General features: G+C 38.7%; 1 protein-coding gene and 1 long non-coding RNA gene across 3 annotated transcripts in view; both read left to right on the forward strand.

Moving 5' to 3' along the window:
- LOC146513692 (uncharacterized) overlaps nucleotides 1-17,668 on the forward strand; it is a 296,792-nt gene that overhangs the window by 212,761 nt on the left and 66,363 nt on the right. The gene's annotated exons all lie outside the window — the stretch shown is intronic.
- On the forward strand, nucleotides 3,564-14,528 carry pnp6 (purine nucleoside phosphorylase 6). Of its 2 annotated transcripts, none has more exons than XM_085168400.1 (6): nucleotides 3,564-3,723; nucleotides 6,212-6,375; nucleotides 6,465-6,568; nucleotides 9,442-9,617; nucleotides 9,709-9,899; nucleotides 14,044-14,528. In XM_085168400.1, exons 1-6 carry the CDS (start codon nucleotides 3,689-3,691, stop codon nucleotides 14,274-14,276), a joined length of 903 nt encoding a protein of 300 aa, XP_085024526.1. In that variant the 5' UTR covers nucleotides 3,564-3,688; the 3' UTR covers nucleotides 14,277-14,528. The 2 variants fall into 2 exon arrangements, with proteins under 2 accessions (XP_085024526.1, XP_085024527.1); XM_085168401.1 differs by having other exon boundaries at nucleotides 3,570-3,723; nucleotides 5,835-6,375.

Below are 17,668 nucleotides of genomic sequence, written 5' to 3' on the forward strand. Positions count from 1 at the left end.
TTGTAATGGGAAACCAGTCGATCCAAGCCCAGTTGTGGTGATAAGGGGGTGAGTCGATCCGAGTAGCTGCTAATGGATAAGGGTCTTGAGATTGTTTATTCCAAGGCTTTGTTACCCACTTCTGGATAATAACAGTTTCTCTGGAACTGTTGTGCAGCTAAACTGGGCCAATTACAAATTGAAACTTTGCCCAGGCGGAATTCAGCAGTGTAGGGACTAACGCGTTATTAAGTAACGCGTTACAGTAACTACGTTATTATTGTGGTAACGAGCACGGTAACTAGTTATGCCAAAATCAGGAACGCGTTAATCGTTACTGGGATTTAGATAGGCTCGTTATTCATTACTTCTTGTGGTGGCTATCGCGGAGCTTCCACAGATTCATTAGCAAGTGGTGGAGGCCAGCAGGTGGATGAGGGAAAGGGGAGGCAGGAGGAGCAGAGACCCGAGGGGTCCGAGTGTCAGGTGAACTGAACTTCAGGTAAGAAGTTATGACTTGCAGTCTGTCTGGGTCAGATATAAACTAGGTTTAGGTGGAGTTTATTTTCGTTATGCTGACTTTTTCGTACTGGGTACTTAGCTAGCATGACGAGTTTCTATACAGCTGGGTGGGTGTATGAAGTTAATCATGTTGAACTTTATTTTGTTCATAGGGTTAGTTAGTAGAGTTTCCAACCATCCCGTAAAAACGGAATCGTCTTGTATTCACAGAATACGACCGTATGACTGGGGCGACCGTGGCGCAGGAGGTTGGGAAGCGCATCTGTAACCGGAAGCCGGTTCGATCCCCGGGCTCTCTGTCCTGGTCATTGTGTCCACTTCACCTACTGGTGTTGGCCAGAGGGGCCGATGGCGCAATATGGCAGCCTCGCTTCTGTCAGTCTGCCCCAAGGCAGCTGTGGCTACAACTGTAGCTTGCCTCTACCAGTGTGTGAGAGTGAATGAATAATGGAATTGTAAAGCGCTTTGGGTGCCTTGAAAAGCGCTATATAAATCCAATCCATTAATATTTAAAATTATGCGTTTCGTATTGAGGTGAAAAGGAACGTAGTTTGTCCCGGACTTCAGCTACAATGAAAAAGACACAAAGCTGGAGTTATTCTGTGCCTTTGCTGCACAGCTGCCTCTTCTTCTCTCATTCTCTCCCCTCCCTCTCCTGTTTCTACTTCAATCATGAAAGTGATCAATGATGGTCGCGTTAAACAACAGCAGCACGTTTAAGGTTGATCAGCTGCTGTTAGAATTTATTTAATATTAATTTCTAGTATCAGCTGATGTTTGCTGGAGCCACAGCTGTAAAAGCTGCTGGTCATGGTATCGGTTTGGTTATCTGGTGAGAGGGAAACATGAAGATGAAACCAGGAGATGTCCTTACTGAATCATCAGAGCTGAACAGGTGATGGAGAAACAGGTTTACCTTTTAGGTGACATGAATGAGTTGAAGGGAAGTTATAAACTGTTACTGAGAGATAAATAACACCAGGATCCTTTTTTTTATGTAGCTGACAGCTGGTAACTGTGCAGGGGCGGGTCTAGCAAAGTTTTGCCAAGGGGGCCAGGTAGGGCATTAACAGGGAGAGGGGGGCACAAAGAAATACTTTTCTTTCTTATTCTCATTTAAAATATCTAGCTTTTATTAAATAATTATCTGAATCTTACAACAAACGATTGATAGATTGATGCATATATACCATCAAAACAGTGAACATCACTGTCACAACAGCGTTTGTTTTCATTCAAAGGCTTTATGATTTTTTCTATAATGCCGGCTGTCTGGTGTTACCTACATCTTCCTATTCAGAAGGCAGAATTTCTGAGTTCTGAGTACAATTGAAAGCACCATGACTGCAGTTTTCGTGTAGGATGTAAAAAGCGCACGTGACGTTGTGACGTAGGCTAGAATCATGGCAGCGGTCAATGATGGTCCAGGCGTGGGATTTCTCTTGTGGAAATATGCACATTATTTTTTCCTTTCTATTGGTAGGTGGCACAGTGCACTTGTGGCAAGTAAGCAAGCTAGAAGACTGGCAATCTCGCTGGGTATCCAGTTACGGAAGCAACACATTAACAAGAGAATTCTGAGAAAAACCAAAGTTACTTTCCCTAGTAACTAGTTACTTTCAAAGTAACAAGTAACTTGAAGTAACTGAGTTACTTTTGATAGACGTAACTAGTAATGTAACTAAGTTACTAATTTAAAGAAACTTACCCAACACTGGAATTCAGAGACTGAGTTTGAGGCCTTAGATTGTTCTGGTCCCCCGGAGGTTCTCGTTTCATTCTCTGCTGGGGACTCAGCTGTCTCTGCTGGGGGGTCAGGCGAGCTTGCCCAGCTAGCCATTGTCTCCACATTGTAGCCTGAGCCTGAGAAGCCTCATGTGCTGTGTAGCCCTAGCCGCTGCATCCTTAACAAGCTGTGTACCCTGCACAGCTCCAGCTAGCCAGAGCTCTTTGCACTTTCTGGTTCTGCTCCACCAGAGGTCCTTGCTCCATCTAGTTTGTCTCTGCCTGAACTAGTGTTCACTGCACTGCCCAATCCTGCACTGCTCAAGGGTTCCCATCCCTGTCAACACCAGCCACCATTCAAGCCGCCCAAGGGCCTCCGTCTGATACTACCACCACGCCACACCACGCCAATACCAACGCTGGCCATTGCTTTCTCCCCAGTTCCTAGTTTTTTATTGCACGTTTCTAGTTTTCAGTTCTTAGTTTCCAATATTAGGTTTTGTTTTCATGTATTTAGTTTAGTGCTTTGTTGCTGCAAATAAAAGCTGCCTCTTTCAGTAATCTCTTTTGTGTTCGAGTCTAACTTGTCCCACGTGAATAAATGAAAAAGCAGTCAAAGTTGCATTAAATAGGACTCATTCATATTTAAGTTGAAATGTTATACTAAACTATTTTTCACTTTTTCTGGAATGTTTATGGTTTATGAGTTGTTGGCATTAACCCATAACTAGACCTGTTAATTGTAAACTCTTGGGGTTTTTTTAAGATAAAATATTAAACAAATAAGCTTCTCTAGCTTTGTATTTACCTTACTTTATCCTGTCTCTGTAATTACATGCAGTACATTGCTCCCCTTTTCTTATGCCTTGTGTCACTGCTTTGTATTAGGTTTTTGTGTGTTTTCACGTTCATTCTTTTCTACTAATCCCTGAGTCAGCACTTTGAATTGTTAGTCAGAGCGAGTATTTGTACAGCATGCTTCAGACACATGCGGGGTTTCCCCCGAACTGGTGTTTAATGGAACTCGGTAATCTGAAATGCTTGTTTATATTTGTGGGGTAAAAAACAATAACAAAAAAAAAAATCCACCACATTACTGTTTAGATTTTATCTTATTATTATTATTATTATTTCCTTATCTTTTCCTTTCCCTTCTTCTCTGTCGCCCTCTCACTGTTTCTCCCTCTGTTTCCGGTCTTGTCTCGTCATGAGAAACGGATCAGTAAATTGCCCAGTCGGCTAGAAAATTGGATTTTGTATTCTTCAAAGTGCGACCGGCACTCTGTGTAAGCCCCGCCCCATCCCCTACGAAATGTCTTGACGTCAACGCGCAACACCCCCTCCGCACTCCGTCCACCCAGGCAGAAGAGTCTCCATCGGCGGCTTTAACTGGCGTACCATCCACGGGAAGCACCTGTGAAAATAAACACTAAACGGGACCTTATCGTCGCCATCGTCGGATATGGAAGCGGCAAACCCCTCCAGCAGTCAGTGCAGGTAGGAATGACAAGGCTGGATGTTAGTGAAAAGAGCCTAATGATTGTCAAGGCTACTACGCTGTCTAATTGGAATGTGGACGGGGTTGAAGGGGTCTAAAGAATAAATCCTAAGATTTACATAAAGCATCTTGTGCGTTTTGAGAAACGTATAATGAAGGCAAAAGTGACAAGACGCTTATTTCTGAAGATTAGACCAGCCAATGAGGGTTTTCCTCTTATGAAGTGAGCTTGTCGTAATATGACAGGTGGAAGCCTTTACCTACAGCGTAAGGGAAGTATAACCTGCATTGTTAATCAAATGTCATTGCTATCTATCGTAATGATCTAGTCAGACTGGTTGCATGTTCGCCTACTTTACAGGCCTGTCTTGTGTGTCTAATTCAAAGCCTGGGGCTTAGCAACTACCGCGACTAGTCAAGCTGCCTTTTGTGTTTTCGGGACTTTGTGTTTGGAATGCCAGAAATATGTGGCAGTCAGGCTTCAGAGCCTGAATACAAATTTCCCGCAGCACCACGGACAGCTCCACAAGATACCAGCCCACCAGTTCAAGGGAAGGAGAGCCCTTACAAACTCACTTCCTGCTTGCTGTTATATAATTGAACATAATCACAAAGTGAGCTCAAAGACAAACGTAACCTAGATAAACATTGAGCTCAATTGAAAGGCAGGTAGGAGAAAAATCGAAATAAAATGTACTGGCTTTACTTTTTACCCATATATTACTCTATATGTTGCTAGGTGTAGGTGTAAGTCTAGGTGTAGCTGTGAAAAACTACTGAAACAGGAGTAAAAAAAGTAAGTAACATCCAGGTGTTATTAGCTCTACAAAAGCAGAAGGCTTTATAGAGGTTCTGCTTTTAAGATTCTGCTTTGTAAAATTAGAAGCTAGTGTAGAGGATGACACAGAAAACAGCTACTTTAACTTATTGCAACTAAACTTGGTTTAGCTAATGAAACATGGATTGTACTGAGTTTTTCACCGTTTTTCAACACATAGTAGAAACTGTAAGGTTATTATGTAATTTAAAAAAAAAACAGGACAATCTAACAGATTAACACCATCATACAAAGATGGCTAAACATCAAGTTCTTATAATTGTTATTTGGTAAGTCTAGTTGGCCACTCAAAAGTAAATTCATCTTGTTTATGGGGAAAGTTTACTTCCCCTTAAATAAAAGGTTACAGCAGAATTACAGGAATGAGAGCTGTCATCATGTTGTTGCTTAATAAGAGATAGTTTTATTGCTATGCTACATATTATACACCCCTGCTGATGTCTCCATGTTTCCATTGCTTGGGTTTATAAATCACTGATAAAAACATGCAATGGTTAAATAACCTGACATGCTGTCATTTATTCTCCACCTTCTAATCCAGCAGACATTGGTACAGTCATGTGTTAATCTTCCTGACTGGTGTTCTTGTACAAAGCTGAAAATTACCAACTGAAGAATTAGTTATAGAGTCACGATTGCAACTGACAGACTGGATAATGATTCAGTTACTTTCAGTTTCTTTCTCATCGATAACATTTTTGATGCATAGGCCCCTGATATATTTGGCAGCTGGCCCACTTTCTTACTTCATGGAAATTTTATGACTTTGACTGAACTCTCCATTCCAGTTGCCAAAACTTCTACTGTTGCTAAAATAATTCCATGCTAAATTTTTAGCAAAGAAACAGGTGGAATATGGAAAAGATAAGCCAGAACATCTAATTCTAGTCAGATATAGCATTTATCTTAGATGGGATTTCTAGAGTCTTTGGGCTTTCCCCTGCTTCAGCTTGATCTGAAGCAGGGTCAGACCACAGCCTGAAGTGTCATTGTATTTTAACAACAAGGCTTGACTTGAGGCATTGAGGGAACATTAACAAGGTTATAGCTTTACTACCACATTTATAACCAGAATTACAGACTGGTTCAGGCTTTATATAATGTAGTACCTTGGGGCATTCCCAATCAAATCAGCACCCCTGAATTATAATTTGGCTGGTGCACTCAAAATAGCAAAGTAAAAGCCCTTCAGTGTGTTGCACCCTGCATCATTGAATCATATTTTTACAGTCTTCATTTCCATGTGTTTTTTCTCCCACTTTTCCCCTCCAGATGATCTTTTCACTTGTTTTAAACATCGCTGTTGCTGAATAGTGGGTAACTCTACCAGTGCAACCAGTGAGACAATGAGCATTAGCTTTACGCGAGTTGTGGAAACTTTGTCATCACAAAGGGACACACTTTAGCTGAATAGACAGGTCAGGCTAGTTGATCCACACAGAAAAGCCTTAACTGAACAAAACTCATTAATCCTTCTATTATTTAGAGTTCTGACTTTTAATGATTGCCTATAGAAGTTAAAAGAACTTTCCGTTGAAGCTGTTCTGCTGGTTCTTCTGTTTTCAACAATTTCTTACTTTTGTATTCTCAGTTAAAACTGCACATGTTGACTTGATATTGTTTATGTTCCTTAACACTTTCATATACAGTTATGAAGACTATAAGGAGACAGCGGACTGGCTGCTTAACCGTACAAAGCAGCATCCCAAAGTGGCCATCATCTGTGGTTCAGGCCTGGGCGGTCTAGCTGATCTGCTGGAGGAGAAGACGGTGTTCAAATATGAGGATATTCCACGTTTTCCCACCAGCACTGGTAAGCGGTTTCCTAAAACTCCTTATTACTGTCTGGACAGTGTGCATATTCATGCCAGCAATGGCTAATGCTACACGTGTGCTGTGCAGTGCAGGGTCATGCAGGGCAGCTGGTGTTTGGCAAGCTGAATGGCTGCGAGTGTGTCTGTATGCAGGGGAGATTCCATTTCTACGAGGGTTACAACATACAAACGGTAAGCAGCAGTATGTAGAGATAATCTACTGCTTGTGGTACCTTTTATTACCCAGATTAGACCATCTTTTTCTTTTCTGATGTCACATTGGCTACAGCCATCTTATATAGAGTGTATAGTTATTCCACAATAAAAATAAGTAATACATTACCAATATTTAAATTGGCGTTGTGGGATTACAATTATAAATAGCTGCAGTTCTAAGAAAATGCTGGTTCCACACAAAGCAAAAGTTAAACTATTTCAGTCTGCAGTAAATACAGAGACATGACTGTTTTTAATCATCTAAATAGCAGTGAGGCTAGTATGGCTAAAAACAGTCATGTCTCTGATATGAGTTTTATATTTGTTACAGCCCTAGCAAGTCTGTGTGTTGTGTGGGTGTGTTTTTCTCATCCAGTAGCTCAGCTTCCACCCAGCTCTCCTGAGGAGCCAGTGGACAGCTGGCTTTATTCAGCAATCAGCCACCTAGCAGCATATAAGCAAGTGAAGAGCTGGTTAGTCAGTGTGTGGACCAGTCCTGGGTGGGGAGCTTTAGTAGCATATTCCGCTTATGCTAACAAAGCTTGGTGTTTTCTTTGAGCTACTGTGAGTAGCAGATACCTGGTGTTTACTCTTTGGGATGTAACCCTGTAACCCTCTGCTGGGATTATATTTGATCTAACTGCATTTTGAATGGCCTCCATGTGAAAATGTGCAAAGACAGACATTTATTTGTTATTGCTTTACCTCATGAGCAGCTTTGTGTCACAATTTCTATCCCAAATTACAGAAGAAATCCAGTAACGAAAGAACAAGACAAATAAAAAGCAGTCATCATTCAGAGTTTTCATTAAAAAGGTTATTATATGCATATGGGACTGAGACTCTGGCCCGGCACACAGACGAAGTGGTGTACTCATTTCACATTCATATGGTGTAGTCGTTCCCTCAGCAGAACATTCAGTGGCTTCAAGACTGTATCAATCATGTTTCATAGAATAGTTTCATAACTCATGAATCAGCATTATTGTGCTGTGAAAAAACAAGCAACTCTGGAACAAATACAACATTTCCATTACACAACCCAACTCGCTTCTGTGTCTTGAGACCTTGCTGATGCAAACGATGCACTGTACTGTAGAATTCAGCCAGCAGTTTAAATTCGGACATAGTCAGTCACACTGAGAAAAACATGCAGTTCAAACTGCCTTCAAAATAGATTGTTGCTCTTTAAATTGATGAGTCAAAATCAGACTTTCTTCCATAAAGCTGTTCTCTGAGACAATTAACCCTCTCAGGCTCAAATTAAACTTTTTGTTGCTAATGCACAACCAAGTCCTGCAGTGGTACTTCTGAGTAAAAAAACCTCATAAAATATGTATGTGGGGTAATCAGGTTGTTAGTTTTTAACTGTTGCAAATTGGCAACGCCTGCCTTGAGAGGGTTAAGACTTTCTCCCAAATAGCCTAGTGACTTTTAATAAACACTTGCATAGAATAGAATAGAATAGAATAGAATAGAATAGAATAGAATAGAATAGAATAATCCTTTAATTGTCCCACAAGGGGAAATTTGGGTGTATGACACCAAGGATCAAGGATAGGTACAACTTGAGGTAACAATTTACCAAGTTTGTAGAATGATCAGCTGAAGTGCTGAGATCACAGTAAGAAAACCAACCAGTGTGTCACATTGGATTGCCCTTTGGCCTGTGGAGACTGTATCCTGGTTTGACTTTTATTACCCGCTTTCACATGCCATATCCACATAAAATTCTCCATATGACCCCCCTGAATCATAAAGACACATTTTCTTTATAGTAACAGAAGGTCAGATGCTTTATAGCCCTCTTATATCCAGTTAGAAGTATAGACAAACAATATTTTAAATGTCTCTATGCCACCTATGCCAGCTTAAGTAAAAATTTCTACTACAAATTTGCTTTTCTGGCAGAATGTACTGGACTTTGTCCTGTGTTATGGTCCTTAAGCCCTACTTGGCAACCTGTAAAAAATAAAGCCAAGATCACATTAGATGGGATGTTTTTATTAACCATGTACAGTAACTGCATGGCTCAGTGTCACTCTGATGTTTGTCCGCACATTTTAATTGTTCCAGTACTTTGCTTTATGACAGAATATCTGCCAAATTAAAGACACGCTTATCACAACTGTCTTGTGGTTAGGCAGATCAGCTATTGTTACCATGGCAATACACTCATCTTAAACATTTAGTATAGTAAACATTACACCAGCAATAATAAGTGCCTGTAATTGATTACTTTGTCTTATACAATGAATATTTTTTTGGAAGAAGTATTCCACCAAACATTATATCATTCGTTTGCTTTTAGAGGTTCTGCAGTCCTGTTATTACACACGGCTCTGCTTAAATTTTGTCCATGGAACAAAGTTTGTTGTGGGCTTATAATATGCAAATCCTATATTGAGCATACCAATGTTCCAAAGTGACAGCACTGACCTTATCAAGATAGCAAGCTACTCGATAACATTTCTGCACTAACTAGCAGAGTACTTTCATAGGCAATTCAATCTCTAGGGGAATGTGAAATAGAAAAAAACAATTTCTAAATGTGACTGCAGTGAAAAGTAGCAACAGTCATTTATGGGCCATCAGTTGCCATATAAAGTTTAGCACAGAACCACGACTGTTCCACACATGCGCAAAAACCTACAGTAATAAAAATCTTACTGACATCAGTGCATAAAGAAGCTGGCACTTTTATAATGTTTGCTTCATATGATGAATTGTTTGCTTTGCTATTATTCCCAGGTTACCTGTAACTCCCTTCTGTAATTTACTGACAAACATTGAGACCATAAAAGAGTGACAGCTGCTGTCTCTGAAGCATACAATTTTTATCTTTCCAGGTGACTTACCCAGTGCGAGTCTTCTATCTGCTGGGTGTGAGCACTCTGATTGTGACAAATGCAGCAGGAGGACTCAATGACACCTACAGTGTGGGAGACATCATGCTCATTAAAGATCACATCAACATGCCCGGATTTGCAGGACAGAACCCTCTGTGTGGGCACAATGATGAGAGGTACAGAAACACTCAGGCAGGGCAGTGAAAGAAAAATCTGTATCTTACACATTACTCTTGTGTCTCATTCATGCATTAATTATCCCTGCAGGTTTGGAGTGCGGTTCCCATGCATGTCAGATGCATATGACCGTGACCTGAGAGCCCTGACCAGAAAAACAGCAAAGGAACTGGGCTATGACAGCTTCCTGCAGGAAGGGGTATACTGCATGTTGGCTGGCCCAACATATGAAACCATTGCTGAGTGCAAACTCTTGCAGAGGCTGGGGGCTGATGCTGTGGGTTAGTACAGCTCCTTCATCCTCAGTTCAGATAGTGCCCTTTAAAAAGGTACCATAAAGGGTTAAAACTTTATAACAGTACATCTACAAGAGCCACCGTACAGACATTTAAAAAATATGGATACGGAGAGATGAATCACTTTGAAGATGTACTGACAGCAGTTAAATTTCTGCAGTAATATTACCCCAACAGTTGGAACTAGTGGAAGCTAACCCATATGGAAAAGATATATATATAAATCTTAGTCTGTATCTGTCTTGAGTGAAAACAGATATAAGATCCCTTGAAAAATTATATAAATGAGACTTGTATGTTTTGGATACTTACTAAAACAATATATAAAAGTAATGAGAAAGTGGCCACTTTCATGAGTAAATCATATAAGCCTTATATGATTCACTATATGAAGTAGGCCACATCTTATGCAAGTTTTTACTATTTCTTTCCCATATGGGAAAAAAGCATCAGTTTTCACCTGATTCACTGGACAGTGCAAAAACAAGCTTATGTGATACTACAGAGTTTTCCTGTCTGGTTCACTTGTCCGATATTGAAGCCCAGACTTAAAAGTACACAAGATATGATGGCTTAACTAAATTAAAGACCTAAAAATGACTTCAAAATCTATGCATGCAAAATGTTGTTTTTTATAGAGGATACTATTTTTCATTTGGTCCTCCTAGTGATCTATTATGTACTATGTATGAGTCTGTATTTGTTACTTATTTGTTCAGATCATTGACAGACCAACTTGCCACCTGGCTCTCCTGTTATTATTACATAACCTCCAGTTTTTACAAAGTCATACAGTATGAATGACTTTGCAATTCTTCACTCTTGAAAACGCTTCTTCTAATTCCCCTGTTTTTTTTTCCCCACACTTTTTTTTGCACATTATGTGGTAGTATACAGTTACACACAATTATACTGCACAATACTTTTGTGTTTTTGAAGGTGAAGTTGGTTTAAATACAAGCTCTGTTTTCTTATTTAAATAATTCAGCTCCGTGGTTAAAATAATAATTTATACATGCAGAGTCTACAAGTCAACAGTAAATGGTTTGAATTCAGGCTATGACTGGAACAAATCAGAAAAACTATCTGAGTAGTGTTCTTTGTGATTTGTTGTTATGACAATACAGAAGGAGGTTTATGTTACGTGATTGGACTTGCTTATTGTTTGCCTTCATTACAGTTTTATTCACTTGTGCTCTTTAGATCCATCCACGAATAAATTCTAATTCTAAATAATTTGGTGGAGATCAAACTGGGAGCCGTAACACTGCCTCACAGTTTACTGTGCTACTTCCTCCCAGTTTGTTCCCTCACTACAAGAGATATTACTGAACCAAGAACATAGCATAGAGCTCATATGCTTCATTTCCACCTGCGCACATGTATCGAGTACCCTGACTTTCTTTAATTTACACACATAATAATGCCATTAAATTTTACTTTCAAATTCAAACTAATAACTCCTTTCCAACACTTACTGCTCCGCTTAAGGGGCACAACACAAGACACCTCATCACTAAATCAGTTTCACGTGCACCTTTTTCAGTACCAACTTAAAAAATCAGCTATCATCAGAGATCATTTTTTCATACATAATCTACGTCTTTCAGAAACAGACTCTACGGACATCCTTGTAACCACCGGTTCACATCATATACATCACATCATACACCCTCTTACTCTTTTTTCACCGTGTAGCAATTGATGTTTTGTTTGTGTTATTATGTATCTATGGGGCGCCGTTTGTAAAGTGAAACATGCTGAAATTAACAGCAACATTTTTCCACATTTAGCTCAAAACCTTACAAAAACATGTTTTTTCGAGTAATTTTTTACAACATTTAGCAAAATATTTTTAACTTTTCATCAAATGTTAAATATTAAATCTAAATGTTAAAGATTAAATCTAAATATTATATTCAAATCTAAATGTTAAATGTTAAATCTAAATGTTAAATGTTAAATCTAAATGTTAAAAGTTAAATCTAAATGTTAAATGTTAAATCTAAATATTATATTTAAATCTAAATGTTAAACGTTAAATCTAAATGTTAAATGTTAAATCTAATTGTTACAGAAAACTAAATATTTAGGCTAACATGCAAATTTATTGTACGGATCAACGGAAATACCAAAATAAAAGCTTCCCGAAAACCTCCGGTGCAAAATGTGTCTGCTCTCCCCCTCACTTCTCCCCGCCATGTGCTGCTTCACTTCTTGCCTACGAGCTGGACATGTGCTGCTAAGAGTGCACTACTGCTGAACCTTTGGATGGCCGACAAAACGGATCTTCCGATGTTTTCAGCTAAATCGCCGGACGTGCTTTCTCATGGTCCGCGCCGGGTTATGGCTGAATTCCAGTGGAATGACGGTCCCGCCATAATAGACGTTCCAGCCATGTGTTCCAGCCCTAAACCTAACCTTATCCCTAACCATAACCTTATTCCTAACCTTTACTAGCAGTTAAATGACGTAAAATAGTGTTTTCCAAAGTGATTTTTAGAAAATGAACGAACATGTGTAGATTGAGTCCAAACGGTTCTCATGTGCTCTCCTTTTTCCGATGCCATCATTTAGGAACGTGTTGGGTACCCGAAAGCATAAAATGTTGACAATTTGTCACCTAGCGAAAATTATTACGCTTAGGGAGTGAGAACGTGTCTGACCACTACCAGCACACTTTTGAGGTTGAGGTTGTCCAGAGGTTTTCTGAAAGCTTTTATTTTGGTATTTCCGCTGATCCGTGCAATAAATTTGCATGTTAGCCTAAACATTTAAATTTAACATTTAGCATTTAGATTTAACATTTAGATTTAGATTTAAATATAATATATAGATTTAACATTTAACATTTAGATTTAACATTTAGATTTAGATTTAAATATAATATTTAGATTTAACATTTAACATTTAGATTGAATATTTAACATTTAGATTTAACATTTAAAATTCTGTTTTAAATATGAAAAGTTACAGATATTTTACTAAATGTTGTAAAAAAAGGACTTGTTTTGAGCTAAATGTGGAAAAATGTTGCCGTTAATTTCAGCATGTTTCACTTTACAAACGGTGTTTGTATCATAATGTGATTTAGACTTTCATGTCCTACAGAACAAGAACCTGATATAAACCAGTTTTAACTACATCAGATCAGTTACAGTAAATGTAACATGTTTAATGGTAAATATTTTCTGTGTAGTAAAATTGTCAGAAAAAGATGATAAATTTTGAAAGTTGTTACATGGGTTCATTATCTTTTTGAGTTTTACTATAGTTTACTTTTACATATGTCAGTTCACAGCCAGAGTAGTTGCTAAATTATAGGAAAATATGCCATTTCTGGCAGAATAGTCATTATAGTATAGCTAATGAAAACGAATGTCTAAGTTCATGAACTTTCACTGCCATAATCCTTTAAAAAAAATTCAACAGGACTTCAAATGACTATATTTAAAACTGAAAGATGACTATCACTCAACTCTGCAGTTAACTGTAGTTCACCAAAGCTTTATTGGTTTTTCTGTCCCATAACTTTACTATTTTGTCTAACAGTAAAACAGGCAGCTAAAAAGCCACTTTATGCCACAGGCCCAGCAACAAATGGCAGACAAGTTAATAAGGATCTTAAATACATCATATGAAAATAAAAAAAATGACTCCAAATGAATTCTTAATAAGTAACTGTTTGCTAAAACGTTGGATATACCTATGTTTATTTATGACTTTAATAATATAGTCATATTGACTTGTTTTGCTGCTCACAGGAGGGCCACTATCACAATTTTTTAAAACTATCTTAGTACTACTTTTACACTTAAGTTTAAGCCTATTTGTTATGGCATGTTTGTCATGTTCTGTGAGGTGTTAGCCTTATTTGGGTTGGTAACTACACATTTATAAGAGAAAGCCAAGCCATTAATTAAGCAGGGATGATCTAATAGAAATATCTGTAAAGTTGCATTTTGTGAAATGAAGGATCCTGTGTGTTTGGAGACTGACCTATACCACAGTGCTGAAGTCAAACCACCTTTTCTTTTTAACGTGTCTCTTTCAAGGTTCAGTACTAACTGAGATGTAAAGGAATGTTTTTATGTACTCAATTAAATGTCAACCTCTACCCTCTGTCTAGGCATGAGCACAGTCCCGGAGGTGGTGGTGGCTCGTCACTGTGGCACACGTGTCCAGGAGGACGTGGCTCCTGACCGTCGCTTGCGTGTCTTGGGCCTGTCCCTCATCACCAACAAGGTTGTGACAGATTATGAGAGCGACGAAAAAGCAAATCACACAGAAGTGCTGAAGACTACTGAGCGCAGGACTCAGGCCCTCCAGAATCTTGTGAGCCGCCTCATAGGCAAGCTCTAGTAACATCATCTACAATCTGTTGGACCAATAGAACATTATGGGCCTTACAGTCAAATTTGTGGTGACAAAATAATCATAGCTTTGAACAAAAGGTAAAAATGGTGCTTTGGGGGATAGATTATTATTTGCTATTGGGTAAAGTGGACATTTAGGAGAAGTTATAAGGTTTAAGATTTTAAGGGATTTAGCACTACCTCAGCAAGAGCTGCACAAATCAACAAATGTGATCCAGGAAACGTAAGCCTGAATCCATGCATCCATTCCAATGTTTCAACTTTCCACAGTCTCAGATATCACAGATAAATAACTGTAATAGTAATACTTTTACAACCACTGGTGTGCATTTCTGTCCTAATGTAAGTGCCGCAGGGTGGCTGGGGTTTCCCCTGTACTCCCTATTATTATCACAGTGGCAGCAAATTTCAATCTGGGTCCTTGTTGAAAATCGAACTTGAGTATCTGAGTGAATCCAAACCTTTAAGATTTGATGGTTAGTTTATGCCTTTCTTCCTCTCTCCCACTCATATTTTTGCTGCATGCATGCTGCAGTTTGTCTTTAGCGAGAGCAATGCGAGCATCTACTACCTATGAATCCACCATTTATCTGTTTCAGGTGCATGTGGAAAACCCTGTTAGCTTATGGACTGGACTTATCAACTGGCATTATTTAGTGGTTTCTTCTTGTTAAGGATGCACTTTTAATAATTATTTTACCTGTAAATCAATGTGGGCATATTTATTATACACTTTAATCAAGAGTTTTATATTTCTAAGCAAGCAGACTACATATCTATCCAATGTATTTATCATATAATACTGGCCTACAAATAAAATAGGCCAATCTCTGATATCATTCCTAATATTTAAAGAAGAAATCAATGAGTTTCTTAAAAGTTTGTCAAAAAATGAAAAGCACTTGGTTTTAGTAATCTCTTACTGTAGATTATCAGTTACATATATATATATATATATATATATATATATATATATATATATATATATATATATATATATATATATATATATCAGTTACACACATATATATATATATATATATATATATATATATATATATATATATATATGATTTTTATACCATACATATATCATACATAGAGAGAAATCTAACTAATCACACAAAAAGAACACGGTATAGTCTGAAAGATATACCAGCAGTCTTGTTAAATGGTTGTGATGTATGAGGGGTTTTTTCTTTAGTGGACTGCTTTATTTGCACACTGTGAGGCCTTAACACTGTAACATCAGAGAGGGTGGAGTACCTGCAGTTTTCAATGTTTTCTGTGCTCATCTGGAACAATTTTGCCTGCCAGCTTGTCTTGACCATCTCATTCATTAGAGCTGGAAAGGCCGGCAAAATACAAGCTCAGCAGTCCAAATTTGGCAATTTGTTTTAGTCTCCTGTTTTCTGGTCTTTCTTGTGGTTGTACTGTATTGGATGAATTAACCCTTATGTGTTGTTTGTTGATCTTATTTAAAGTACTGAGGTCTCAGGTTAGAATTGTATTCACTTATATAACAATGCACTCTAGCAAAGCAATTATTTGCCACACCAGCTTTTGCTGCTATTAAATAAAAATTTGGAGATGACATCTGGGTAATTGCATTTTTTCTTTGCCATGGGTGACTGCACACATTGGTCATTGTTTGTGTGTGTCTGCGTGTGCGTGTGTAAGCAGGCTACTACAGGGGTACAGCCCAAAATCAATCAATATGGAAGTCAGTTTCAAGGAGAAAAGGACTTTCTTCCTCTTTCAACGATAATGAGGTTCAGTGAACAGTGAGATAAAGGCAAACATAGCCCCAAACAAAGCACACACCTCATCAACACATCTACACACTCTCTGTCTGCAGCGCCACACTCTTTCAATCCTTCACTTTAAACATACTTCAAACAGATGAGGTCAGAGTCAGATTGAGATAAAGCGAAAATGGCTGTTCCGTCCACCCCACCTCTCCACTCTCTTATATAATTCATCTACATACAGCGTGCAGCCGTCTGTGGAGCTGAAATATTAATACAAATGAGCCCAAGAGCCAAACAACACACCACTGAGCTTGATTGTATTTGCACATGCTCGTAAAAACGAGTCGCAACTTAACTGCACAGCAAAACACAAGACATCTTCAAAGATACGTAAGATTCAAATAGCTCTCTCTCTGCTTTGGGATGAGAGGAAGTGGAAACGGGACACAGAAAAGCATAGATGATGGGAGCGACTAAAAGAGAATAAGAGAGGAGAACGAAGTGCTTTGACTCTTCAGTACGGCTGCTGACAGGCTTCATCTGTAATGTAATGTTGATCTAGCTATTGTTGCTGTGCCAACTGAGGCTGGGGCCCGTTATTGATTATTATAGGGTGAAAAGAGAAGCTGAGGAAATAGAGCGGGACAGCTCTGCTGAGTTGACACTTTTCAACACTGTCACACATTGTCACACACTCAGTCTTTGTCTCACTCACACACCCTGTGCCCTTATAGACTGTCATGTACCTGTGCTCATATCGGGGCAGCAGTGCCCCTCCTGTCCTGTTACTGAATGTGACTCTTACAAACCCGAGGAACAGCGTTAGTGAGGGAATGTCTCTGCTGACTTTCACACGCTGCCTCCAAATCGTGTCAGCTGCCAGCAGTGTGTCAGCACTGTACCAGTGTGCAGGGTGGAGCTGGAAAATTACTGCTCCAACTCTGTGGGGATGTGACAGGTCAAACTCAGCGCTGCAGCTAATGGCGTGGTTCATCTCAGTTTATCTGGATTATCTTAATTATTTGCCTGCAGCTTCAAGTTGTGTACTGGTCTTGATTGATTGCAACAAAATTCAAACAAACAGCGCAGACTGCACTGTAATGTGCAAATTGTCCCACAAGGGCAAAACCTTGCAGAGCTCTACTAATAAAGCTGTCGATCAGAGAGTGAGAGAGAGTGAGAGAGAGACTATGAGTCTGGAATATGGTTTGAAGCGTTTGTGTGAAAGTAAACATGGATCCTTATTCACTGAATTTAATTTTGATAGAAAATAAGTCTACCCAGCCTGTGGACAAAAACACTACAAAAGTAGCACAAAAAATTGCAAACTGAAGAACCCTGAAGACAACACCCTCTAAATTTGCATGGAATCATGTAAATACTTTTAAAAAGGTGAACCTACTAGCTATATATTCAACTACCAACACCTCTGGTATTCCCCTTTTACTACAGTCTGGGGATCATTATATTATATGAAGCTGCTAGGTACATAAAACCAAATAATAAACAAACATATGCACTTTCCTTTGCCTACTTATGCCATAAATTAATTAAATTAATTAAAAATGTTATTTAGTGCATTTTAAAGTTATGATTAGGACTTATGTTCATGCTACTGGATGAAATG

This window comes from Neolamprologus multifasciatus, chromosome 7 (assembly GCF_963576455.1).
Source record: "Neolamprologus multifasciatus chromosome 7, fNeoMul1.2, whole genome shotgun sequence".
Lineage (NCBI taxonomy): Eukaryota > Metazoa > Chordata > Actinopteri > Cichliformes > Cichlidae > Neolamprologus > Neolamprologus multifasciatus.